This window comes from Miscanthus floridulus, chromosome 15 (genome assembly GCF_019320115.1).
Source record: "Miscanthus floridulus cultivar M001 chromosome 15, ASM1932011v1, whole genome shotgun sequence".
In the NCBI taxonomy this organism is placed as follows: domain Eukaryota; kingdom Viridiplantae; phylum Streptophyta; class Magnoliopsida; order Poales; family Poaceae; genus Miscanthus; species Miscanthus floridulus.
Genome location: NC_089594.1, coordinates 34,995,061 through 35,021,835, shown reverse-complemented (window position 1 = coordinate 35,021,835; position 26,775 = coordinate 34,995,061). Strand labels below are relative to the sequence as shown.

At 42.5% G+C, this 26,775-nt stretch overlaps 2 protein-coding genes across 2 annotated transcripts; one reads left to right on the top strand and one right to left on the bottom strand.

Moving 5' to 3' along the window:
* Positions 1-13,663: 13,663 nt before the first annotated feature.
* LOC136506616 (uncharacterized) lies at positions 13,664-14,098 on the bottom strand. The gene is made up of 2 exons (XM_066501518.1): positions 13,801-14,098; positions 13,664-13,689 (listed from the first exon to the last, which is right to left on the bottom strand). Exons 1-2 carry the CDS (start codon positions 14,096-14,098, stop codon positions 13,664-13,666), a joined length of 324 nt encoding a protein of 107 aa, XP_066357615.1.
* A 6,021-nt stretch (positions 14,099-20,119) lies between these two features.
* On the top strand, positions 20,120-20,623 carry LOC136507348 (uncharacterized). Its single transcript, XM_066502105.1, has one exon. It carries the CDS (start codon positions 20,120-20,122, stop codon positions 20,621-20,623), a length of 504 nt encoding a protein of 167 aa, XP_066358202.1.
* Positions 20,624-26,775: the final 6,152 nt, after the last annotated feature.

The window sequence follows — 26,775 nt, the reverse complement described above, 5'->3', positions numbered from 1 at the left end:
GCAACTAGTTTTTATAAATAAAAGCAACATATTTATATACAATGCTCTTTTGCAAATAAGTTTTAACATGACTAGTTCCTAACAGAAATATGTTTCTAAATTATAATATGTTTATTCTAAATGCACATATCAAATTTGATTAGATGTTCCCACATGACAGTTTGTATTTGCAAGTTAAAGTTGAATTGGCATAAATGATATCAAAATATTTATAAAAAAATATGATTAGCTTCAACTCAGTTTTAAGTATAAATATAATTTGTTTAATCTAAATTAATGCTACTCACATAGTTTTTCCTGATTAACATAAATTAAGCTTATAGTCTTCTCTTTTCTTTTATAATATAAAACCATGTAGTCGTTTCTTTACAACCGTAGTTGTGATTAGCATGTTTTTCGTGTCTGTGTGTTCGTAGCGACATCTAGAACATCTTTAAAACCTTTTTACTTGTTTATTATGTTTGGTGTACTATTCTGATTTAGTTCTATTATTTGCTTCATGTATGACTGCATGGATGCTTGCGTGGTGCTTTATGATTGTGTCTAGTCAGTGAGAAGTACGTTGGAAAAATAGAAGAAGTTGATAATCCAGAAGAAGTCTTTTGGAGGTTACAATTTAGTAGAAGAAGGATCTGAGTTTTAAGGCAAGTATAGCATGGCATCTTCCTTGTTGTCCTATACACCTTTAATCATTTAATTCATATTGCATGTGTCTACCTTGACTACCACTAAGGATTTCCTAGTACTTTGTACCTTGTGCCTTGTTACCTATGGGGTATTGCATTGGGTAGCATGATGCTAGTGCTCAACTACAACCATGATCTTGTAACTTGACTAATGGTATATGCAATAAACATTAAAAGATGCTTTTTAGCAACATGGAACAAGGGGGCTAGAGCATTGGGCTATTTTTATGGTGCTCTAGATTCCTCTTCCTAAGGATTTATCTGTAAGTGATCATCTAAGACTTATAGTACAACCATTGAGCATTGTCTTTTGATATTACCCTTATTTGTAGCTATATGTGAGATTTGACTTCCTAGGCTCACATATGGTGTGTATCTGGTTTTATTCTTAAAACTGGGTGCTACAAAGTGGTATCAGAGCAATGCTGATTATAGAACGCAAGCCTAGTAGAAAATAGTCATTCTAAAGTTTAGAATTTGCTACAAAACTACTTTTTCATCTCCTTGACTAGTTGAATTGATTATTTCTTATCCTTGTCCTATTTTCTTCTCTCCTTGATAGCTTCCTTTGAGCTATTGCTTCTTATCTCCTTGATTTTTATTTCTTTGGTTTACTAAAGTTTTCTGATCTCACCTAATTCAAATTTGCGATTGCCTTTCATCATAATCCACTCCTTAGGATGCCCGCCATTGCTACAGAAGCACATGTAGTTTTGATGTTGTGATGCATGCTTGTCTTGTTTGGCGTGTTGCTTGTTTGTCATCCCTATCTTTGTGATCCAAAGGAAGGCCATGAAGACTACACCAACACGAGGATCTTCGTATGGAATATTCAGAGTTTAGCAAAACACTTGTTAAGTGGGGTAGCATCCTCTACAAAGCATCATTGACCTTTATCTTCCTTGCTATCCTGTGCAACTCCCAAATCCACTTTATCATGCAAGTTCATTCCTTCATCTCATGAATCCTGAATCAAGGAACTATGGAGGCGTGAAGATCTTTATCTTTCTCCCTAGTCTCTCTGAATCTCGGGCCAAGATTCCTGTTAAGTGGGGTAGTTTGTCACATCCCCAAAATTTCAATTTTGGGTTGTGCATAGAAAACACTAAATAAAATGAATTATTTTAATATTTGGATAGAATTTACCAAGTTTAGTTTGAGCTAGCGCAAATTTAGTTATAGGAAAAATGTGAATTTTCAAAGTTTTCTAATTTTGACGGGCGTTTAGATGATGTGATGTTTGCTTGCTGCTTCTTTGTGTGTTGAGAGTGAGCAAAGTCTTTAAAATGCGTTAGTAGGTCGATTTTCCTTCTCTGGCATGCCTTTATCTTTTTCTACAATTAAATTCTTTGTTTCTCAACTCACGTTTTCGTTGAGAGCTTCCTAAAATCTTTTCTTCGTAACTCAAATAACTCCTTTTAGTTCCTCATTCGTCAATCAATCTCTATAAATTTCTCGGGAATTTTTCTAGCTTTTTCTGGAACTTGTTCCTACTTGTCTATGAGCATAATTTATTTTTTAGATGCTCCAAATTATCTTATCATGTGCTCCAAATACTTTATTTGGGTTCCTCATGTTCTATAATGTCTTTGGGAATTTTCTCTAAATTTTCAGAGCTTTCGAAGTATTTTTCACGACTTAAATAATAATTCTAGACTTTTCTGGAATTATTTTATCCACAAAATTAATTAATTCCGAATATAATAAATCTCTCATTTTTCCCAATGCACAAATCCCATGTGCAATAATGCTAATAAATCTTAAAGGCCCATGCATTTATTTACTAATGGGTTTAATGATTATTTAGGCACATTAGTAAAAGTGGAGGGTGCAACATCAATTAATACCATATTGCTAGTTGATGTAGCTGTGGGGAGTTTTTCTCCCAAAAAATATGTACCAACCCCTTAGGCAAAGCACACCAAAACTACCATAAGGGGAGCCCCTAGTTTGGAAAATCCCTCGTGTAGTAAATTATAATTTTCTCCTCCTCTTGCCATCGCCGTCGTCGCCGCGCTGCCCAGCCCGACCATCTTATCCTTCGTGCAACAAGTGGAGCCCACCCCTACGTAGTTGCTATTGCCATGGCCGTGTGGTGGCTGAATGGGAGGCCAAAGGATGAAGATGAGGGTATTACGAAATTACCACCAGTTCATAATATCGTCGTCGTATATTCGTTTTAAGTCTGTTTCGAGTCGTTCCAATTGTGTTAGATTCGTATCGATGTGATCTACATGCTAGTGTCATCATTTTTCTTGTCAAGTGACTTTTATATATATGCTTAAATATTAATTTGATTAATATGCATGCAACTAGGTTTTATAAATAAAAGCAACATATTTATATACAATGCTCTTTTGCAAATAAGTTCTAACATGACTAGTTGCTAACATAAATATGTTTCTAAATTATAATATGTTTATTCTAAACACACATATCAAATTTGATTAGATGTTCTCACATGACAGTTTGTATTTGCAAGTTAAAGTTGAATTGGCATAAATGATATCAAAATATTTATAAATAAAATATGATTAGCTTCAACTCAGTTTTTAAGTATAAATATGATTTGTTTAATCTAAATTAATGCTACTCACATAGTTTTTCCTAACTAACATAAATCAAGCTTATTGTCTTCTCTTTTCTTTTATAATATAAAACCCTTTTTACTTGTTTATTATGTTTGGTGTACTGTTCTAATTTAGTTCTATTGTTTGCTTCGTGTATGATTGCATGGATGCTTGTGTGGTGCTTTATGATCATGTCCAGTCGGTGAGAAGTACGTTGGTAAAATAGAAGAAGTTGGTGATCCAGAAGAAGTCTTTTGGAGGTTACAATTTAGTAGAAGGATCTGAGTTTTAAGGCAAGTATAGCATGTGATCTTCTTTGTTGTCCTATACACCTTTAATTATTTAATTCATACTGCATGTGTCTACCTTAACTACCACTAAGGATTTCCTAGTACTTTGTACCTTGTGCCTTGTTACCTATGGGGTTTTGCATTAGGTAGTATGATGCTAGTGCTCAACTACAACCATCATCTTATAACTTGACTAATGGTATATGCAATAAACATTAAAAGATGCTTTTTAGTAACATAGAATAAGGGGGCTAGAGCATTGGGCTATTTTTATGGTGCTCTAAATTCCTCTCCCTAAGGACTTATCTATAAGTGATCATCTAGGACTTACAGTACAACCATGAGGACTACATGGCTCTGGTCTTAGTCTAGTACCTTGCTCTTTCTAGTTTGTAGCAGTTTACCGAAAGGGCAAGAGGGGCATGCTAGGCTGGGTATGGGCCTCATCCCCAGGGTGTGTACTATGCTGCGTGTATAAGTGCCACTTCTGGAGATGACTCCATAACACTTGGGAGATGTAATCCTTAGCGGCTGCTCCTTATTAGAATGACTGGGGAAAAGCTTTGTAGTGTGCCCTGCCTGCTCACCTTGGAAGTGTTTTGGGAGTTGCAAACCCAGACATATGGGTATCACGACTCATGGTGAAAGTGTACAACATCTGCAGAGTGTAAAACTGGTATATCAGCCATGCTCACGGTCATGAGCGGCCTTGGAACCCTTACGGAATAGATGATGAAGATGCTCACTAATGGTTAATTGTTTATGCTATTCATTATTCATGTTTACCTGATCATGTGTTTATGGGCTTGTCATAAACTTGTTGCCACCCAATTGCTAAAAGATGACTCATTAAAAGCTAACCACAGTTAAACCAGTGTCAGCCTTTTGAGCCTCATGAACCCCATGTTATATTTGTTGAGTACGACATGTACTTACGCTTGCTTTACTTTTTAAATCTTTGGAAAAATCCTAGATGGATACCAGATTGCTAGAGTTTGGAGGAATTAGGCTTGTGATCAACCAGTCAGTTGTCCCTATGGAAGTGGAGTCTTCACCTGAAGATCAGAGTTGTCTTTCCACTATTTATACTCTAAGGTGGTATCCTTTATACTAAGTACGTTATATGTTGAGCATTGTCTTTTGATATTACCCTTATTTGTAGCTATATGTGAGATTTGACTTTCTGGGCTCACATATGGTGTGTATCTGGTTTTGTTCTCAAAATTAGGTGCTACACCCCAGCATCGATCGACGCATGGTAGTGGATCGTTGTAGACGCAGGGCGAGGTCGTTGAACAACCACGTCAACTACTTTGCCCTCCTTGCTAGGTTGACCCAAGTTGGCAACCCGAAGGCTTGCTTGCTCAGCGGGATACAAACCGTACTCATGAAAAACCATAGCCCCCGGCCATGCCTCGACTATCTCACCCGCGCTGCTGATGCCGGGCATAATATGGTGGCCTATTTGGTCGCCATATTCGTCTATAGGCACAATAATGGTGATGCCGATGATGGCAACAACACTATGAGGTGGTACATACAACGAGTCGAGGGCGAGGAAGAATCATGGGCGGTGGCAGCAGACGACGGTGGTGGACCAACGAGTAGGCGGCTAAGCAACAAGGGGTGTTGGTTGTGCCACGAGGTGGCCGTGAATGTGATCCATGAAATGACATGGTGGCGTAACAAGTGGCTGCCACCAGCGGCGGCACAGGTGCGCGACAATTTTCTATGCGCAGGCAACGACTATGGCGTTCCAAAAGGATGGGAAGAAAGGACTCTATTTTGTAGCGAGGACTGTAGGCTTCACCGTGAAATTATTTTGTTTGAAAAGGCAATTGGAATAAGAAACTAATTCACTCTTTATATGCGAGAGTAAATTAGTTAGCTTTTGATTTTCTATTGTGAGAGTGAATAGGAAACTACTCCATAATTCACTATAAGTGTTTACTACAGTCCTTCTTCATTGTCTCACAATCCTTCTTAACTTGTACCTCCTATCTGAGGACGTGGGCCTCTAGGCTATGCAAAACTAACGCTGAATCACCGTATGAAACGGTGACGGGAGCTGTCACACCACCATACTCTTCGTGCCAGAGAAATTATTGAATTTGCAAACACAACAAAGATAGCACACTAGTTTAGCTACAATAATGACAACATCCATCCTAGAGGAAATTAACATGTCCACAGACAATCAAACAACATTGGTCCATTTAAACATGTCGTCACAGAGAGATACATCAAATGCAACTTAATTTACTGCTCTCCTAATGACTCCGAGAATAAGGGAACATAAGGAAGATAGTATGGTCTGCTCATGTGCTCTTTCACGACCCTACATCTACGATACGGAATGACAAGGGCAAGGATGGCATGAACTTTTCTGTGGTCCATGTCATATGCGATGATGGTTCTTTCTTCTCCACAAAAGAAAATCATACTCCATTCTGGGTGAACTGCAAACACTGTGTAGTCCACATCATAATCCAGAAAACCAAATTGAATATCAGTCTTTCCAAACATATTTAGTGCGTTGATAGTATGCTTCAATGTCCATTCATTAGTACTATAGTCTTCAAGGATCTAGATTGAAAGCTGGGACATATTACGACCACCAACAGTACATGCACACAAGTGACCTTGAGCTTGATGGATGGAGGGTTGAGCACCACTAGCCCTACGAATTCTTCTCCATGTGTTTCCCTCCATATCCACAGCAAGTATCTGAGAATACCCATCTAAGTACACCATAATGTGTAGAAAACCATTAAGAAACACACTTGCTGATCTAAAACATGTCACATCACCCTGGCCCCATTGAGATTGCTTATAGATCCATGCTACAGTTTGAGATGAGTAGATCTCCGCACCTACGCACTCACCGTCCTCCTCCACATATTGAATCACATGGAAGTGCGAGGAGGCTGTTAGATCAAACCCCAAGCGAGCCTCACAACCCTTATGGATGTTAGGCTGCAGTACCTTAAACTTCTAGGTTGCCAGCTTGCAGACAACATAGCAGCATCCAGCAGTAGCCCCAAGGCACCAGCAAAGGATGAGGCCATTGCAGCAATTTGAGACAACTACATTGTCAATGAGGAAGGGCAAGAAGGACAAGTCAGGGCGTTCACCGGTGACGCTGGTGAAGTTTTGATTACCATTTTTGGTGTCATAGAAGAAGCTAGCCATAGTCTAGGGCATCACCTTACGGTTGTCGAAGATGAGGCACTTCCAAGAGCGTCAGACACATTTGCAGCAGCACAAGGAGCGGGACGAGAGGCGGCAGAGAATGTCAAGAAGGAGATCATCTGTGAGGCTAGCCACTGCGGTCCTCTGGTTGGGGGCCTCATCCATTTCAAAGAGCCTATGATGGTCAGTGTGTAGTAGGATAAGAGCTTCCTTACTAACGAGATCTAAAGAGGAAAAATAATCCAACAAAGATCCATCAGTGAAGTGCGAAAGCATACCCATGCCTTTGGATCTGGTGGCGGCGTTGTGCGAGGCATGCAATAGTTCACACATATTGCAAGAGGAACAATGCGCCGGCCGTGTGGGAGGTGGCGGGACGTAGGGCGAAGCGTGTAATGGTTTAGATAAATTGGGAGAGAGGAACAATGCACCAACCATGAAGATGGAGATGTGGAAGTATATACAGAGTAAAATGGTGATGCAACTGTATTGTGGGTAGTTGGGAAATAACTCACGGTGAAGTTACTACCGCTAGTAGACCAAACGGTCATGTAGTGCTGGCATCCATAACATCTATCCCAACCGCCTCGACTTTTCATGCGATGAAGAAAATGCAACTTCAATACCACTGCCTGGCAAAAATCTATATATAAACGACATAGTAACTAGCATCATAGCCACATGAGGAAAATTTTCATCATGAGGATAAGAGGCCAAAAAGCCCCGCCTGGTTCATCATAGCTTCATGACAAATGCTCGTGGTCGTCCTCTTATCCTCACGAGAAGTTGGCATTAGCACAATGCGTCTCACGTTGGTGCAAACTTCACATCAGGATAAGAGGGCATCTAGGAGTGAGGCCATGGCGATGGGAGACTATGTACAACTCAAGGTGTTTTCTTTGGTTTTTCTAATGCTAAAGGGAGAAAGAAGGATTGGAGTTTGCTATAGAGGCTCCCCTTACCTTGGCTTAAATAGCACCCCTCAAGACGCGCACGGGAAAGGCAGCAGTCAAGGTCCATGACATCCGTGGCCTCCACACGAGTCATGGGCGACGGAGCGGTGAACATGATGTGGTTCATATTCCCTGGCACATTTGATTCCCTGCCAGATTTCATCCTCATCTAAAACTAGACAATGACATGTATAGCATATGATATGACACAAGCCGGAAGGCAACAGTCAAGGTCTGTGACATCCATGGCTACCCACGTGAGTCGCGGGCGACGGAGCAAGGAAGACGACGTGGACCATTTGATTCCCTGGCACTTTGCGATATAACACTAACACTGAATCACCGTATGAAACGGCGATGGGAGCTGCAATAATGATAATTCACAAACACAGCAAATCAATTTGCAAAGAAACTAAGGCAAATACTTCCACCCCAGCACCATCTCAGTGAGGTGCTTTATCTCACATCTGTGTAACCAAGGCAAATACAACACTTAAAAAAATAGAGTAACAAGCATCACAACCATTCAATTATTAGTTGTTTTCTAAGGCAAAAACTATATATAAATGACACAGTAACAAGCATCATAGCAATTTCATTGATAACTTTAGTTACATTCCATAGTTGTACAATAACAAAGACCTATCAAAGACTACTGGGTGTACAATAACAAAAACCTATCAAGTACAGGTACATCCCATAGTCAAATTTGGAGATAGCCAGGCAAGCTAAGGACGAGGCAGCACCTCACAAAACTTCCACTAGCATCTCAGTGAGGTGTTTTGCCTTCCCTGCTGCACCTCTCAAGGTCAGGAGAGAGAGGAAAGAAGAGGAGGCATGGAAGAGAAGCACCGCCATTGTCGCTGCTGCTCTAGAGGAAGGAGAGGATTGCCAGGACTGATGAATCAGCGACAGTACAAGAAATACGTAGGGCGGGAAGGTGGCAACTGTACATACAAACATATCACCTTCCTAGCAACCCTGTGCATATTGGATACCAAACCAGGGATTCCAAAGTAAATTCAGTACCGGTTGGCTTGCCCAAATAAGCGAACCCCCTTAATCGCAAAACTTCCACTAACACCTAGATCGAGCAGCCCCCGCTGTGCCTAGATGCTGGCAGTACCCAATATTAAAGGCCTTCTCCCAACACCGCTGCTGCCACAAGAGGAGTTGGAGAAGGAGCGCCATGGCGATGAAGAAAATATAGGTGGTTGACTCAAGAGCTTTGTCTGTATCGATTTGTATCTAAGGAGGAAGGAGCATGTGGATTGCTAAGAAGTGCATCTAGCCCCGGCTTAAATAGGCTAACCTTGAATATGGAGAAGCGGAGAGGAGCAGTTAATATGCATTAGGGAAGACAAGGCATAGAGTAATGATGATGCAAATGTGTTGTGGGTAGTTGGAAAATGGGGAAATAACTCGCGCTGATTTTACTATCGCCGGTACACCAAACGGTCGTGTAGGGTCGGCGGCCATAACGCCTATCCCAGTCGGCTTGGCTTTTTATACGACAGAGAAAATACCACTACCACATCTATTGTGAACCCATGGGTGGTAGAAGTTTCAAGTGCTGGTTTCCTTCCTTAGGATGCCTCGCTATCAGTCCAACCGGCGGTGGAAGTATAACGCCGTCGCTTCTATCGCTATGGTAGTGAAAGTGGTGACAGTGGTGTGTCAATTTGTAGTAGTGTATGCTTTGACATATATGTTAACGTTTTAGAGGAGTACTAGAGCAGTTCAACCTAATAAGTTAAACTTGTTTCTTTTCATTTTGCTATTAAGAAGTAAGTGTGTCACCAAGCTATCTCAGCGAGGTAGAGTCAATTTTGGGAGGAGGTTGATGTTTTTCCCTTGCAAGCTGACCTTTCAAACATTGACTAAGCGTGATCTGTTTCTCTCTTTTTATGTGAAATAAGAAGATATAGATGCTTCATTATTAAGACAAAATTGTAAGAAACTCTAATATAATTCATTGTTCTCTATTTATTGATACAACCTTTGTCCCAAGAGAAATCAATTTCTATAATCATCTAAAATCAAACTATCTTAAGTTGACCAACTCTATAGGAAAGAGTTATGTTGACATCCAAAAATGTCCCAAGGTGGATCATAGGCATCTCTCCAGCAAGTTATGTACATCATATACATGTTGGTGGCCAAATAGTGTGACAAAACGATGAAGAAATCATGCGGAAGGGGCGGCGAGCCACGACGAGCTAGGCCAGTCGGCTTAGCCAACTTGCCACCCTCAGTCCCAGGACGACATAGCACATGACCTAGCAAATGGCCAAGTGACGGAGTATGCAGCTAGGTTCTTAGTTGTAGCCACAGGTGAGAACAGTGAAGGAATCATTCCAGACATCCCTGGGCTCACTACAAGAATTCTGGGCTTCTATGACAATTAGATTATGACGATAGCAGCCTGTTTCCTGTCACTGCCTACCTGCAGTGATGAAGTGGCTATCGTCATAGAAGGTGGGCCAGTAACCAGCTTCTGTGACAACCAGAGGACATCGTCATTGATATAATGATGATAGTTCTCCTGTCATTGATGCATTGATGAGACTACACTCGTCACAACATATTGAACGGAATACCGCCACATGTATGGTGACTTGACAATTAACATTCAACCCATATAGCATGGGCTTTTTTCATTATTATTTCCACTTACCATCAGTCCAATTGGCCCAAATGCACATATTAGGGTGTCCTTTTTTATTAGTCCACGTGTTAAGGTTAATTGGGCCAGCCCATCAAAAATTGGTAACTGGGCCAACCAAACAGAGTATGGCAAACCAATATAATAACAGTCCACTTCATTACATAATTCAACATTTCACCATATAATTCAAGTTTACAAGTTGAAAACCACGCAATTACATAATTTACAAAGCTAGAACAACATGCGGTGCATCCTAGTGCGAGTTCAACCTTTCTGGGTCAGTTTGCTCCAAAGAAACTGAACCTGCACAGCAACAAGACAAAAATATTAAAACAGCAGAATTTTGTTTTGCAGACATGTTCAAATAGGTTATGAACAAACAATAAGAAATGGTCAGAAAATTTGTTATGTGCTCCTAAGAAAATTTGTTATGTGCTCCTAGGAAAATATTCTAGATCAGAGAGGCACAGGCTGTGCTCTATAGGAACTGCAGGAAGGAATCAGAAAGGAAAAGTGTTATATGCCAAGTGTCATGCTGCGAATGCAAAGTATAAATCATAAAAGAAGACATTGGGATAGAAATTCACATATCACATCTACTCTATCCGTTGGAATGAGACGGACGGCTGAGATTCACTGACCATTAGGGTTTCCCTTTTGGGCCGCTACTAGGCTTCATCAGGGGAGAGGCGCGGGGGCTTAGCAGGGCACCAGTTGTTTTGTTATTTATAAATGTTTTGCTTCTTTTATGATTTAAGTGATTTTCTACTTGAAAGTAACTCAACTTGAACTACACCACATGTCTAATGATATCTAAAAATATAAAAATATATATAAGAAGACATATTCCATTTGAGCTCACGTACTAAAAATTGATGGAAAATGAGATGTTCTATCAACAATTACTTAAACTTTAATTTTGAAGACACTCGATGAAAAAAAATATTCTAGAATTGACTAAAAAATTTGAAAATTGACATTTAGGCATAATATGGGTTTTTAAGCTTACAATAAAAATTCATATCATTTAAATAAAGTGGGATTATACTTTGTTCACAAATAGATACATCTCTCACTGAGTTTCATAATACTATGTGGAAGACATATCATTTGTGAACAATGTATATTACTACTTTATTAAAATCGTTTGAAATTTTGATGGAATGATTATACACCAAAAGTATGTTGTCGTGCAAGTTTGTAGATTTTTCTAACCAAATTTATATATTATTACAATTATTGTGTGCTAATTACACAAAATAATTGCAATATTAACTAAACTTGGTCGAAAAAATTTATAAATTGACACAATAACATATTTTGGGTCCATAAGCATTTCATAAAAGTTTTAGACAATTTTAATAAAGTGGGACTATACATTCTTCACAAATAGAAACATCTCTCACTTAGTCACATAACTAAATTTGAGATGTATCTATTTTGGAATAGTAAACGATTTTGAGGTAGTAAAAATTTTCAAATGAAAAAGTCATAAACAACAAAGTTCTAGAACTCATTAATATCTACAAATTTGTTTTATCCATTTCTCCATCAAACTTTGTTTGAACAATTCAAATTTTAAATTACAAAATTTAAGAACTTCAAATAGAATTTTAGAATAGGAAATGATTTCAAATAAAAAAGTTGCCAACAACAAATTTGAATAACTCATCGAGATCTACAACTTTTGTTTTGGTCATTGGTCCATCCGACATTGCGTCAACAATTCAAAATTTGAATTTTAAAATATGAGAACTTCGAACAAAATTTTGGAAGAGTAAATAATTTTAAATGAAAAAGTTGTCAAAAACAAAGTTCTAGAACTCATCGGTAATTACAACTTTGGTTTTGATCATTTCTTTATCCGAGTTCGTTTGAGTAAAAAATTATAATAGTTTTATATTCTATGACGATCAACTATTGTCATCGATCTATCGTCACAAAGCCCATGCAGAGTATACTTTGACGATATTTATGACAAAGACATAGTTTGGTCATAAACAGTTGTCATCCTATGAACGGTCATCATAAATAGCCTCTGTTTGTGACAAATAGGTGCTCTGTCATTTGTCAGTCGTCGTAGATGCCCAGATTTCTTGTAGTGGCTACATGATTTCCCTGGTGAAGTCACACACTCATGAAACTACAAGTCATGGAACAACTATGATGGAAAGGGAGTCTTAGTGGTTGGATGTGGAAACTCAGGAATGGAGATTGCATATGATCTTGCCAGCAATGGAGTGGAGACCTCCTTGGCTATCCGTAGCCCGGTATGATCCTAGTGCATAAATTCCTTCCACCGCCCCCAAACCCCCTTCGAGGTTCCTCAGTGACCAGAACCTCCGAGAACCATAGATCCTGAACCATAACCATACCCTAATAAGCATCTAATCCGGCGTCGCCTCTTCTTCTCTAGTGGTTGTAACCACATGACCAAACGTGCAGTAGAGTTTATGTTTTTTTGTCCTACTACAAAACCATCATATTTTCTATTAAATCAAAATCACTAATAATATGTGTCCTAACTAATTTTCTATTCTTTGAGATATATGTTAATGTTTTAGAGGAGTTCCAGAGCACTTCAACCTAGCTTAAACTTGTTTATTTTTGTTTTCCTATTAAAGTAGTAGGTCTGTAACCAAGCTATCTCAGTGAGATAGAGTCAATTTTGGGAGGAGGTTGATGGTTTTTTTCCTTGCAAGATGACCTTTTAGGAATCGACTAAGCATGATTTGTTTTTATTTTTTATGTGAAATAATAAGATATAGACGCTTCATTATTAGGAAAAATTTGGAAAACGCTCCAATATAGTTCATTGTACTTTATTTTTGGATACTTCCTCCGTCCCATGATAAATCAATTTCTAGAATCACCTAAAATCAAGCTATCCTAGGTTTTACCAACTCTATAGGAAAGAGTTACATTATTTATGACACCAAATAAATATATTATCAAAATATAGGTCATGATGTATGTAGTGACACCAACTTTGTGTCATAAACATTAGTGTTTTTCTACAAATTTTGTTAAACTTAAAATAGTTTGACTTAGGACACCTTTGTAAGTTTATTAATATTGGGATGGAGGTAGTAAATTATTAATGCAGCCCCACGTTCTTTCACATAGAATTCTTCTATAAAAAAGCAAGACCAAGGAAGCAGTCAGTTAAAAGCCGAGCATTATCAATTCTCCAACGCTTTTCATACAAAGTACTCGATACACATTATTCTCAACATAGTCTCTCACATGTTACAAATCTCAAATGCAAGCTTCAGGAGAGAGTACCATGTCCAAACCACTTTATTTAGAGGCTTTTAGGAACTGTATAACCTGCAAAAACCAACCAATATATAAAATCAATCATGCTTGGAGTCATGTACATCGTACAACAATACACAAAACATGGATAGTTATATGTATATATGCAGAGTGTTAACTTACTCCCGCACTTGTAGCCGGGTGTAAAGGGCTTCTTGCAGTAGTTGGCGACGTACACGACCTTCTCCATGCACCACAACTTCTCTGCTTCCGGGGTAACCCTTTTGCATAGGCATGGGATGTCCGCCCTCTGCCACACAGCGCAGCATGCCGGCGACGGTTCCAACTTTGGGTTCGCGGGGAACTCCTCGAACTTCTTGCACTCCTGCTTCATGGCTTCTGCATCTTTATCACAGTTATTGGCCGACGTTGTCCCTATAATAGCAAGGACAAGGAGCAAACCCAAGAGTAGTTTTGCCATGGTTATAGCTTCTGTTTTATGGTTTAATAGCAAGCACTCTCCTTCAGCTCCTGATTGAATGCTTCGACAAAGCGAGATGTGTGGTTTAGGTGTGACATGTGAGAACTTTCAGTGGGGATGGCTAGGCTTATATATAGGTATAGACATCGATGAAGATGCGATTGGACCAAATAAAGTTGGCAATGAGATGTGGATCCTCTATCTGTAGAGGATGCAACTATATCATGCAAGAGATATCGAATTCTATCCACTAGGTACTTCATATAATATTTAATTGTATTATATAATTTCTATTAGATAGATAATACGTTGCATGTCTGCTGGAGATAATATGCTTAGTCCTCATGCATCTAAGAGATATTGGATTCTATATAATAGGTGCAGCACATAGTTTAACTTTGTTATATAATTTCTATTAGATAGCTAGATAGTACGTTGCATTTCTGTTAGAGATATATTGCTTACTCCTGATGCATACAGGAGATATTGAATTCTATCGACTAGGGACTACATATAGTATTTAACTATTATTAAACTTCTATTAGATAAATAATATGTTGCATGTGTGCTAGAGATATTATGCTATGTCCTTATGCATCTAGGAGATAAGACATTATATATATTGGGTACTACATATAGTATTTAATTGTACTATATAATTTTCTATCATTTTCTGAAAGTATAAAATTTGCCTTTGTTGATATTTCTTATGACTATTGGACTAATTCCGCAAGCGCACAGAATATATCGATGCAGCACTTCACTTGGGAGTATTCCAAGTATCGTATTTATTTCCACAGAAAAGGCATAATATGACTAAGATAAATGGTTATATAATTTCTAGTGAACTACCTAGGCATGATTATAATGGAGTAAAGGAATGTAAATACTAATAACTAAAAATAAGAAAACAAAAGACACAACAATGGTCAAAGAGTAGATGTAGATAAATTAAGTACTATCTCAAATAGATTTCAACCTATCAATTATCTAGCAAGATAAGCAATAAATATACTTCGGAGCGTACCTGCCCTAAACTCACCCTAAGGTTGATTAGGCACAAAGCACCACGAGCCCTATGATTCAATAACTAGTTATAATGTGGTGAAATATAGAGGATTGGTAGGGCTGTCACCACCTGCCAACTACCACAATCTATCTGGAGAACTAGCCACAACTCAAGGTACCCTATAGTCTAAGCACCACGCTTACACTAAGTGATACTACTCTAACCTTGCGCTAAGATTAGAGCACCAACTAGTGACGAGGATCCCGTATATCAGAAACTTACTAACTAAACAAGATATGATCGAAATATTCACAACACTACTATACTCTAATGCAAGTAAGTAAATGCTGAAAATAAGACAAGTACTAAAGGATATATAGAAAGCAAAAGTAGCTTACAAGAGCTTACAGAGACTCCTAAGGACTTCTCCAAGCTCCTAGCTCTTCACTTCTTCACTCTCACTCTCACTACTATCCTAAACTTGGACTAGAGAGAATGATACTCAATGGGACACTTTACAATAGCGGTGAACACCTCTATTTATAGCACCTAGGAACTAGGGGTATTTGTAGGTAGCAGAGAGGCGGTGGAGGAAACTTGGCCCCCAGGCGACGCCATGGGGTGTCGGCCGGCCGTGGGATGCACCGCCATTGCATCATAGGGTCTTGATAAGATCCCAAAGGCGGTTACCAAGATAGCACGTGCGAAGATTTGGTCTAGAAGGCGGTGGTTAAGTCGGTGGAGCTCCTCCAAGTCCATGACAATGGGCCCATGGATCCAAGGTAGATAAATCTTGTCCGTTGCTCGAACCGACATTAGATCGACGCTTGTGAGTCATTGTGGGAGCACTCCCATAGATAAATGACATGGTAGGGGGCAGTGGGGCATCGGGCAGCACTAGGTGGCCACCGGCTGACATGGCTATATGGGACCAAGCCCTCCTGCCATGTCTATTTGCCTCCTATGCACTTGTTATGCACCATTCTTGCTAAAATTCTTGCATTCAAATAGACTTCATGTACAAGTGGAATTTCATTAGTAATAAACCAAATCTCTGCTTTTTATGTTGGTTTTTCCTTGGAATGTTTGCATTGTTGATGGTTAAAATAGGTGTTTAGTGACCATCAATAGCCTTGTTTTGAGTTTGTCTGTAAAAGTAATTGTTTGTATCCAAAAGGCCTCTGAATAAGGGTTTTTAGGCATAGGATACCATATTTTTTTTGGTCGCCCATAGGGTTGGTGGAAAAGAGCGAAGGGATCACACAAATTGGAATCAAACATGAGCTATACCAGCAACAAGACCATGTCCTATGACAAAAACTCAACACGGCGGACTCTGAAACTTAATTAAACCACATCTATGGCACGAATGGTTGTAGGATGACAGGGGAATACAAATGTATTGGTTGACTTTGGGATGAAGGTGAAAATACTAAAATACGGTAAAGGTGTGAACCTCAAGGTATAACTTGATGCTTTGACTACAAAACCATAGTTCCACATTTAGATAGTTTACTTATTGCATAAGTTTTGCTAAGGTTAGAAATCAGAGGCCATAGTTAGAGAAATAGTTTTAAGTTGGCTAATTCACCCCCCCCCCCCCCCCCCTCTTAGACGTCATGATCCCTTAACTATTAATAAAGGTACTCAGGGACAACCTAATGAGAAAAGGACCCATTTTTCCACCTATCCCCATGCAACTACTCCACAGCTAGTTGGCAGCATAGCACGTCTGACCAAGGCTATATATGAAAAGCAGTAAAAAAATAAATTGGCTCACTAACATGTGGGGCCCATATGTCATGATATAAAAAAGGATAGGAGAAAGGGATAGCAGCAGGACGGCCTAAGGTAGAGCATCTCCAATAGTTTCCCTACCTAACCTATCAAAAGTCATTTTCAACTATTCCCCTATCAAGTATCCTTTTTATTTAGTTTATTGTAACACCCCAGAAGAAAACAACAACAAAAACATCCTTCTGGAGTATTACCACACTACAATCTAACATGAACACATCATCAGAGAACATGAAAGCAACAAACGTCATCTAAGTTAAACATTAAATTATGTCTTCTATGATGACATAAACAAAGACATCTTCAAAGACAATCAGCAAACCTCAAGTGTTTATTATAATGTAAGGAAAGACTCAGACAACCAACTAATTTGTTTCAACAAATATGTTTGTTTGAAGTATATGTCAACAAGTGTGCACTCTTGTTGCTACTCCCATCCCACCAATCATCCTGGAACCTCATGTACCTGAGATGGGGGAACAAACATATGAGGTTTATGGAAAACCACTGCAAGCAAACTGCCTTAACTAAGTTATTTAAATCACAATTTACTTAAGCATCAAATTTAAATCACATAGTAATAGAGACATCAATTGCTTCATAGAAATATAAATATACTTCCAAGTGCAATGCAAATGATACAACGCAATGCATGACTTCACTTCTACCCACACATCCCAAGGAGAGGAAGTGAGGGCTGCAACCACAATGCTCATCAATGTGTGTTGTTGTACTAGTACTTACCGCACCAATTTGGCTATGGTTCTTCAAATGCATATCAATGGGGAGAGTGCAAATGCAAATATTGCAATGTATGCACTTCATGTACTTCATCATTCAATAGTAGTACCACAAGATATGTAATCATATACTTCAAAGTAAAGAAAATAACTTCAAATTTCATATTATATGGCTAGTGTGAGATACTAAAAATTTAGTGGAGGCAATTTGTCAGAGATATGGGCCCGGGGTACCCTCACTGACCATATATTTGGCCCAACAATGGAGGATGACTGAGGAGGAAGCCTGTGAGGACTAAGCACAACTACCAACTTGGAGATCACGACGTATCAAGGATATATGTCACCATCACAGCTATGGTAGGATAGAATTAATTTATTGTAACCAACTAGGAATCCAATCTGTAGCGCCGATCGCCCTCGTTGTAACCCTACCCCTCTGCCTATATAAAGAGGGGTAAGGACTAGGCGATCGTCATGTCCACCATGACACCATCGCCTCATTCTAATCTATCTCGTAGCTAGGAGCAACAACCCCTATAACCGAGCATACGGATACAAGAAGAAGTAGCAACCGGACGTATGGCTTTTACTCGGTTCCTAGGGGCCCAAACCAGTATAAATCATTGTGTTTCATGTGCAACCATCTAGATCAATCTACATGATCATGTTGCTAGGCACTGCCAGAGCTAAATAATCTAACAGTTGGTGCGCTAGGTAGGGGCCTTTCGTGTTTAGATTAATATCATGTTTCAGATGGGAATCATCATCAACATTGATGACGCCGCGGAGAGGATGCAGCTGGGTGAGAAGATCACATTTGGTAGCCTCAACTTCATCACTGACCAGTTTGGGGACTTGCATCTACAAGAACCCAAACTACCCATGGAAGAGGAGGAGTAGCCTCCCCCGATATGCGCGTTCTTCACCGGATTGGAGGAAGCTATGAATGTTGGGCCCCGTGCTCTCGCCCAACATCTCAACCGCTACGGACGTGATGTATTCACCAAGCTTGGCCAAGAGATCGATCTCAAGGCCACCCTCTGACTTTGGGAAGATCCAAACTAGACCCCCAATTAGATCTACAATTGCCACCCGATGACTTCCTTTCTGGCTTCCCGGTCGGATTAAGGAAAGCGGTGGCAACTTACTCGAACTAGCTTCAACAAGCCCTGGCGAAACCCGCCAAACCTCGCACTGAGGATCACCCCATCTATGGCTCTCACTCTCCTAAGCATTTTGACAACCTAGTTACCTAGTTCATCGGGATGATCGCCAACGGCGACGAAGACATGGCCGACACACTGAAAGATTGGGAACATGTAGAGGACGATGAGCCTATCCTAGATCTCGATCTCGACGAATATGATCAGTTCCTCCTTGATAACCCAGATTTAGAGGAGGAACTACCCAAAGAGGAAGGCACTGAGTCCAAGGAGCAACCTGAGTGTTATATGAATCTACAAGACCCCGAGCCACCTTGGGAAGCACTCGAGAAGCTCATGCTCGAAAGTGCCACTCCGCCGTCGGGAGACATTACAGTCACAGATGCCCCATATGAGACCAATGACGAAGTGCACCTCTACCTCCTTCATTAGAATGATGATCTCAAAGCGAAGAACAATCACCTTCACCAATAGCCCAATCAGTCTCTTGACACTCGGTAGATTCAAGTTGAACACACCCACCCAGCGGATGGCCAAAACATGGCTAGTCGACCCTACGGGACCGTCAGGCTGCTTCAATCAGCTCCTAGGATTGAGCCAATGATGCACCTGACAACTTGAAAGTCACGGTTCAGTTGGGACACTCCCGAAGTACGCCACGAGCCTGCTCCACGCGATCGTCGACAATGCCTTCTAGGGACCAGGGGCCGACCAACGGGAGGACCTACAACATCTCACCCCCAACCCAATCTACGATTGACTAGGGAATGGGCAAGATGCTCGCTTGTCGATCAATGCACAGAAATAGGAACGCGATACTCGTGGCCCTGCCCAGCATTCAAGAGCTCTCGGGAAGCAGACTCAGCCGCTGATCAAACTCGAGTATACCATCCTGAGAATAGCCTCGATCCCTCGCAAGAGACAATCCTATTGAGACATGTTCAAAAGGATCATGAACAACCCATGTTAGAATCACGGTTTCATTGTGACCCACCTTGCCAAAGATTGCCTCGCTTACCACAAACGTGTCATTCTAGAAGCCAAAAGGTGGACAGACCAAGAAGGGTACTCGGGAGACCGTGACGATGACCTAGGCCCACACACGGCTACTAGTAGCTCCATTCTCATCTTCAGTGGCCCTCAAGCCTACCAGGATCGAAGGCTGTAGAAGCTGACTCACAAACAGATCTATGCAACCGCACTGGCCGCCCTGCTATACCTATGCTGGTCAAAATGGCCAATTACCTATGATCGAACCGATCATCCGGACAGGGTGGTTGAGATGAGCCAATTCCCTCTAGTGGTAACTATGGTCATCGAGAACACGAGGGTGATGAAGATCCTCATGGACGGAGGCAGCGACATCAACATTCTTTACAAGGATGCCTTCGACAAGCTCAACGCAGACATAAGGAAGCTGCACGCATCGCAGTCCCCCTTCCATGGTATCATCCCCGGGTGGCGCGTCATGCCCCTAGGTATAATAGATCTCTCTATGACATTCGGTGATGCGGTACACTACCAAAAGGAGACACTCTCCTTTGAAGTTGTCAACTTCCAGGGACCTTACAGCGCCATATTCGGGAGGTCATGTTACACCAAGTTCATCACAGTCCCAAACTATGCCTACCTCAAGCTAAAGATGCCAGGACCGTGCGGCATAATCACGGTGTCGGGAAACTTCCAGAGCATCTACCAATGCGAGAGGGACGCCGTTGAGTACACAGAGGCCAAAAACTTGGACTCGATGGCTTCGAGTCTCCCCTGCTCGAGGCTGGGGAAGAAGCTCCTATCCACAACTCTGGGACAATAGCCTGCCACCACCCTAGACCCATCATCCTCGACTCTATCGCCAACTTCAACCCCTATGGCCCTCATCTTTGGATCTTGAGAAGGCAGCCAACAACCTACGGTTATCATTTACATCTTGCAAAGAGCATTTATTTGTTACATGAATAAACTGTGATCTCTCGGGTATCTTACGAAGAACCTCTCTGAGTTTCTCGGGGGCTAACCTTTGTAGCTGTTGTGTTCCTATCTAGCACGTTCACATGTTATACTAACTTATCAACATGCTTGGGGGCTACAATGATAACCATACCTATCGCTCACTCTTACTTTCTCAATCGATCAATGTCTCATAGGCATTTTAATGGTATAAGTGACTTAACAAGACCTTGCGTGGACTCGACCAAAGTGTTTCATCTTGGTCAAATAATCCCTAGGTAGTTGGTCCAAAGCTTAAACCAGCATAAAAAATTAAAGACAGTGAAAGATAGGGCATACAAAGTCGGGTGTAGCATATTACAAGACGGCCTCAGGTGCCGCCCGAATCTTCTGATGAGTCAGGCATACTACCCTGTACTATCACAAAGAGATCCACATCGTGAATTATGGCCTCGGAAGGCTCTATAGCCTATTGTTGAATCCAACTATACAGTAAGGGATCCGTGTCAATGGGTTTGCCCCTGATGGAGCTGATGTTTAGGTTAGTGTAGATTGCCTGACGGTCACCAGCGCCATGTGTGCCCCAGTGGATAAGCCATACTAGGCAACTTCCTCCAGGCGCCTTGGGATCCTCCTTAGCTGGGAAGACACCTCTGACAAAGAAGCAGGCCCTCCCAGCTGAGCATAGGCCGCCTGGCAGTCATCGCGACCAGCCACGACAACACTCTGAAGCCCATCTTCAAGGGATGACATCCGAGACATGTACTTCACCTCCATGGCCAAAAGGGTCCCTATGTGTAGTCACTCAGCTTCAACAGCCATGGCCTCTAGGTTTGCATAGTCAGACTAACACTCAGCAATCTCATTCTTAAGGCGGCTCGCTTTAGCTGACTTCTCTATGAACAAAGTGTGTCAGTCCAAAAATCCACATGCAATCGTAACATGATTCATTGCCGAAAATAAAACATACCTTGGACCTGCTTTTGGAGCTTCTCTATCTCTTCCTGAGCAAGCACCCGTTTTTGCCTCTCCCTCCAGTACGGGAAGCTAGAGGCACAAAAAGCAGCCTTCTATCAGGGCAGCCCGATAATAGCCTCGGCAGCAGCTGAAAAGGCAATAAAGGTTTTACAAGCCTCACCAAACATGAAGGAGAAAGGTCCTAGTGGCAACCCTACCTTGGGTCTTGTCCTGATGGTGCTTTAGGGCTACCACCTCTCTCTAGCTCGGCTATCCACGCCTTTGCTTCATCACCCGGTTGAGAGAATCTCTCCCGGATGAACATGGACTTGGCTGAGGAATTCTTCTAAAGATAGTACAAGAGTAAGATGGCATAAGTCTTAGCTTCATTCAGAATGAATCAACCAAAGACTCGAGGGCTAGACCCATTGGGTCCACTGCGTGGCCTCGAGTATAAACCAAGAGCGACGCTCGCCTAGGTGCAACCACTAGTTCGGTGCTCAGGGGCAAGAACTCTCAACGCAGATCATACCTCTAGGGTAGCGCTAAGGGAATCCATAGCCGAGATGCTCATGGTCTTCACAGCATTAGCCAAGCCTCACAGCACAGTAGACATGTTTCGCCATCCTGTCCAGTTCTCTGAAGCCAGAGACAAGGCGATGCCGCTCCTTGACATCGTTGAACAAGCTCTCGCCTTCAACGTCGAAAGCTTGCAGCGATGGACCTCCCCCTACTCATTTGGTCCAAAACCTAAGAGGGACTAGGTGAACATCATCCACCTACGGAGGAGAGTCAAGTCACATCAACACCCTCTCGAGGCCATCCTCTGGAATAACTTCCAAGGATGACCCCGATGGGTCAAACCCGTGAACTGGCTCAATGACAGGCTCTTTCCCTCGAGTACCCACACTAGGAGCCCGAGCAGGTTCATCGTGCATAGGCCTCACCTGGATCACTGGAGAAACGTATTCCTGAGCATACTCCAAGGGTGGCATGCCTGTGTCGAGACCAGCCACAAAGTCATTAAGGGTAACAGTGACCCAAATCTTCTCTGAAATAGTCAAATCCTCACTCTCGTTCGGGCAAACTCCTAGAGCTATGATCTCTCTAGCGCTGTCTAGTGTGATTGCTTCAGGCAACCTCTCAGTTGACAGGGTCTTCAACTGGGAACTACGCCCAAAAAGAAAGCATCAGGAACTCATCACTCGACAAAATCATGAGATAAAGGAATTGAAGTTACATGTTCTAATCACTAGGAACATCCAGCAGTGTAGGCTTCTTCAGCCGCCTGTTCGAGGTCCTAGAACCTTGCTCGAAGGGGGCATACTCCACCTTCAGGCCAAAGTCACCAACGATCGAGACCGTCCAGCCGATGGCTTGTCATTGGCGGGCCTGGGCGACCCTAGAGCTCTCGGCACTGCGAACAACACATTGTAAGCCAAATTCACATATACAATAAGGCCATGACTGACCGAGTACAACCAACATACCTGGCACTACCGATGCCTGTGCTTGGTGCTGTCTATTCTTCTTCTTCTCGGGGGTTTCATCTCCCTCATTGGTGCTTATAGACTCTATTGTAGCCCTGCAACTCCTCGTCTACATGCCTGGACCAAACGCGCTACGACCGGCACAACTTGGACAAGGAGTAGGGACGATGGCACTCAACTCCTCTTGAAGTGTGGATATCTCACCATTACTGGCACATGTCTCCACACCATTGGTCCTCTGCTCCTGGACCTTATCCAGAGGGGCCCTGGAGCAGTACTTTCGATGATCCTACAAAATGGAGCAAGTTACATGAGGAAATCAGGATGGGATGTCAACTGATCACTGAATGACTGACACCTTACTGAGTTCCTATTGTCTCTTGGATTTGAGCTCAGGGGTTCCACCAGACGGTCTTTGCCTGTGAGCTAGGATTTTGAACGTAGCACATTGTTGGTAACAACTAGCACCTGAAGCACGGTCATCGGCTCAATGGGCTCTCCTGACAGACTGATGGTATTAGGAGAGTCACACATCAGGGATGCACGTTCCCTTAGGGGCTGGATCCACCTTTGAAAGAAGGCCACCTGGCGAGCCTGACCGTTAACCCCTCTCCTCTAGTGATAATCCTACAGATCACTTTCGAGTTTGTCCGCCTCTTCTAGCTTAGACTCAAGAACTTCCTCTTTCTCTATCGCTGGTAGAGAGGGTGGGAGCTTGTGGGAAAAGGTTAGAGCGGAGCAGTCATAAACATAAAATCACTTCTTTGCCCAATTTGGGACGTTGGATGGGAGATCGATGTGAAAGAATGGAGATTTATCGGCCACCTTGATCCAAAGGCTACCGGTGACCTTCCGGTCTGACTGAGGAAGAACATCAAAGCAACGACAAAACAACACCTAGTGGGGTTCAATCCCTGTGAAGTCTTCACAATAGGAGATCAACATCGCCAGAAGCACGATCCTGTTCGGGGTTAGGTGGTGTACCTGCGCGTCGTGATATTGAAGGAGATCTTGGATGAACCAGTGGATGGGCACCCTGAATCTACGGTGAAAGAAGTTGACAAAGACTACAATCTTGCCAGAATCAGGGGCGGGCACATCCTGGCCAAGGGCATACCGGTAACCCAAAAGCTCCCTTGGCACCAGGAATCCCCCAACCACAAGATTCATGATGTCCTCCACTGTCACCACCGACACCTCCCACAGAGAACTAGGGATGGGACTCCATCCCCCTTTGCTTTTTGAGATCATATCTTCTTCACTTACTGAACTAATGGTTTTGGTTTTCTTGGCCAGGGTCTTTCTCAGTGCCATAACTACGACTATCGGCAGCGAGATCTAGATGTGACGACGTCTGCTAGGTCCAGGTAAGCAGAGGAGTGGGCACTACTGCTTTCGTCTATGGTGGCAAAGGGATGGATCGTCTCCACCCTCGGCTAACCTATAAGGGTGGCTAATACTAGTCAAAACCCTTATGGACCCTAGGCCTGAGACCCAAAATTGCTAGTGAAACTGGGTGGACCAACATTTGGGCCCCACCAAAGCCCGACGTAGCCCACTAAAGCAGCAGGCGCAGTCGGTGATTTTGGCCCAGAATCATGAAAGCTACGTAAATCGCTACGTAACCCTGCCATTTCTAGAGTGAGGTGGATGTCCGGGGGGGTCGCTAGCCGATCCTAAAACCTCTAGCCTCGAGGCTACGTAAATTGCTCGAATGTTTGGGCAGGCTCTAAGTACCTTATTTTAGTGGATGTGTGCCCCTCCGGGGGAAACCAGAAAACTAGTCAGCCCATGGCTGCAACCAAGTACGAGCTCCTGAAATATGGAAAAAGAGTTTTATGACGTGCCCCAGCTGGTCAGGCTTTGTCCTGCCGCTTTCGGATAGCGGATGTTCACCTATTCTACCCGTTATTAACTCGATAGAATAGCATGCACCACAACCCCAAAGGCTTACATGTGCTCGCTATTCGCCTAAGTGATCCTTGAGTTTTTAGGATTGCTGGCTTTCGGAGCCACGAACGACCGCACTTGGTCGGAGTAAAATTTTAGATCGAGTCACTTGCATAACCCGTAGTTATACTAACTACCCATTGGGTCAGGAAGGGGCCCATAAAAATGCAAGGCCAGATTCGACTGAACGAAAATCTTCAAACCACCCGATTTAATCGGGACACAGGTAGTAGTGTTCAAAATCAACAAAAGTCCTTGTTTTCAATTAAACTCTACTCATTTTACATCCCCTGGTTTACAATAATCAAAATCTATTAGAAACTTCTACAGTTATGATTATCTTTCTAAGCACAGGATCGACTTCGCCACTCAAAACGATGGATATCTCATGAAGCATAGAAGCTCAACGAAGGCGCACCATGACACTCACCTTGCCTTCAACCTTCATGAGCATGGACGATGCTTGGAAGACGCCACCAAGAGTCCCACCTCGTGGAGCTTCCTCTAACATCCAAGAGGAGGAGAAGTCCCGTGAGGAGGGCAGCTCACGCCATCTTCTCGGCATCGGGGAGGAGCAAACGGTGTCAGGTCGGCGGCATCAAGCCTCCAAATCAATACACGAGAGCACCCAGGTCAAGATCTACGGGGAAAATGGCTTCCCGGCAATAGCAAGCTGCCCTTTGCCCTCTAGGATTCCCTACAGATACTCCGACCCGGAGAGCTCCTGAGCGCCGACCGCCGATGAACCCAGCCACCGTTCCCTCAGCGACTTGGGCCACCAATGGTATTGTTCCCATCTTCGTGGAGCTACCTCTAACACCCAAGGAGAACAGCCACCGCTAGGCCACTGTGGAACCCGATCTTGAAAGCTTTCTCCCAGCGTCGACATGACCGCTGAAAACCACCATGAACCATGGTGCACAACCAGAATCACCACTCTCGCACTCCGTCTAAGGCTAGAGGATTTGGGGGAAGAAAGGAGGGGTGAAACTCATTGGCCTCCCTACCCCCTGCTTAAATAAGTGCCCTGAGGATCGTGGTAGGGGAGTGGGTAGTTGGCATTAAAAACACACTCGGGCATCGAGAGAGTTCCACAAAGTAAAAGCATGGGAAACAGATTGGTTCGAGTTCTCAGGCACTACTATCCTTATCTTTTATAGGATTCAATGACGCGCATGCGATGCGTTCAAACGGGAGGAAGACTTCCACCCGAAGGAATCCCGAAACTCAGGAAGGCACTACTGCTAGTCAGTGTGACACACATAGCCATCCCGATACTCAAGACCTTCTGACTGTATTCGAGCATCTCGGTACCCGAGAAGTGTTCATCAGGACCTATGGTACCAGAACGTTATAGGGACTCACGGCACCCAAAGGATGGTACAGCTCTACGAGCCCGTCATTAATTCCTGTGGGGCTACTGTCAGAGATATGGGCCCAGGGTACCCTCACTGACCATATATCTAGCCCAACAATGGAGGATGACTGAGGAGGAAGCCAGCGAGGACTAAGCGCAACTACCAACTTGGAGATCACGACGTATGAACGATATCTGTCACCTCACAGCTATGGTAGGATAGAATTGATTCATTGTAACCAACTAGGAATCCAATCTGTAGCA

What these genes read in the sequence shown, in the direction of transcription:
- LOC136506616 (XM_066501518.1), bottom strand. Translation starts at nt 14,098, where the DNA reads ATGGCAAAACTACTCTTGGGTTTGCTCCTTGTCCTTGCTATTATAGGG. An exon ending in ACCCGGCTACAAGTGCGGGA is followed by an intron (nt 13,690 to 13,800) that starts GTAAGTTAACAC and finishes TGGTTTTTGCAG; the next exon opens with GTTATACAGTTCCTAAAAGC.
- LOC136507348 (XM_066502105.1), top strand. Translation starts at nt 20,120, where the DNA reads ATGGTCATCGAGAACACGAGGGTGATGAAGATCCTCATGGACGGAGGC.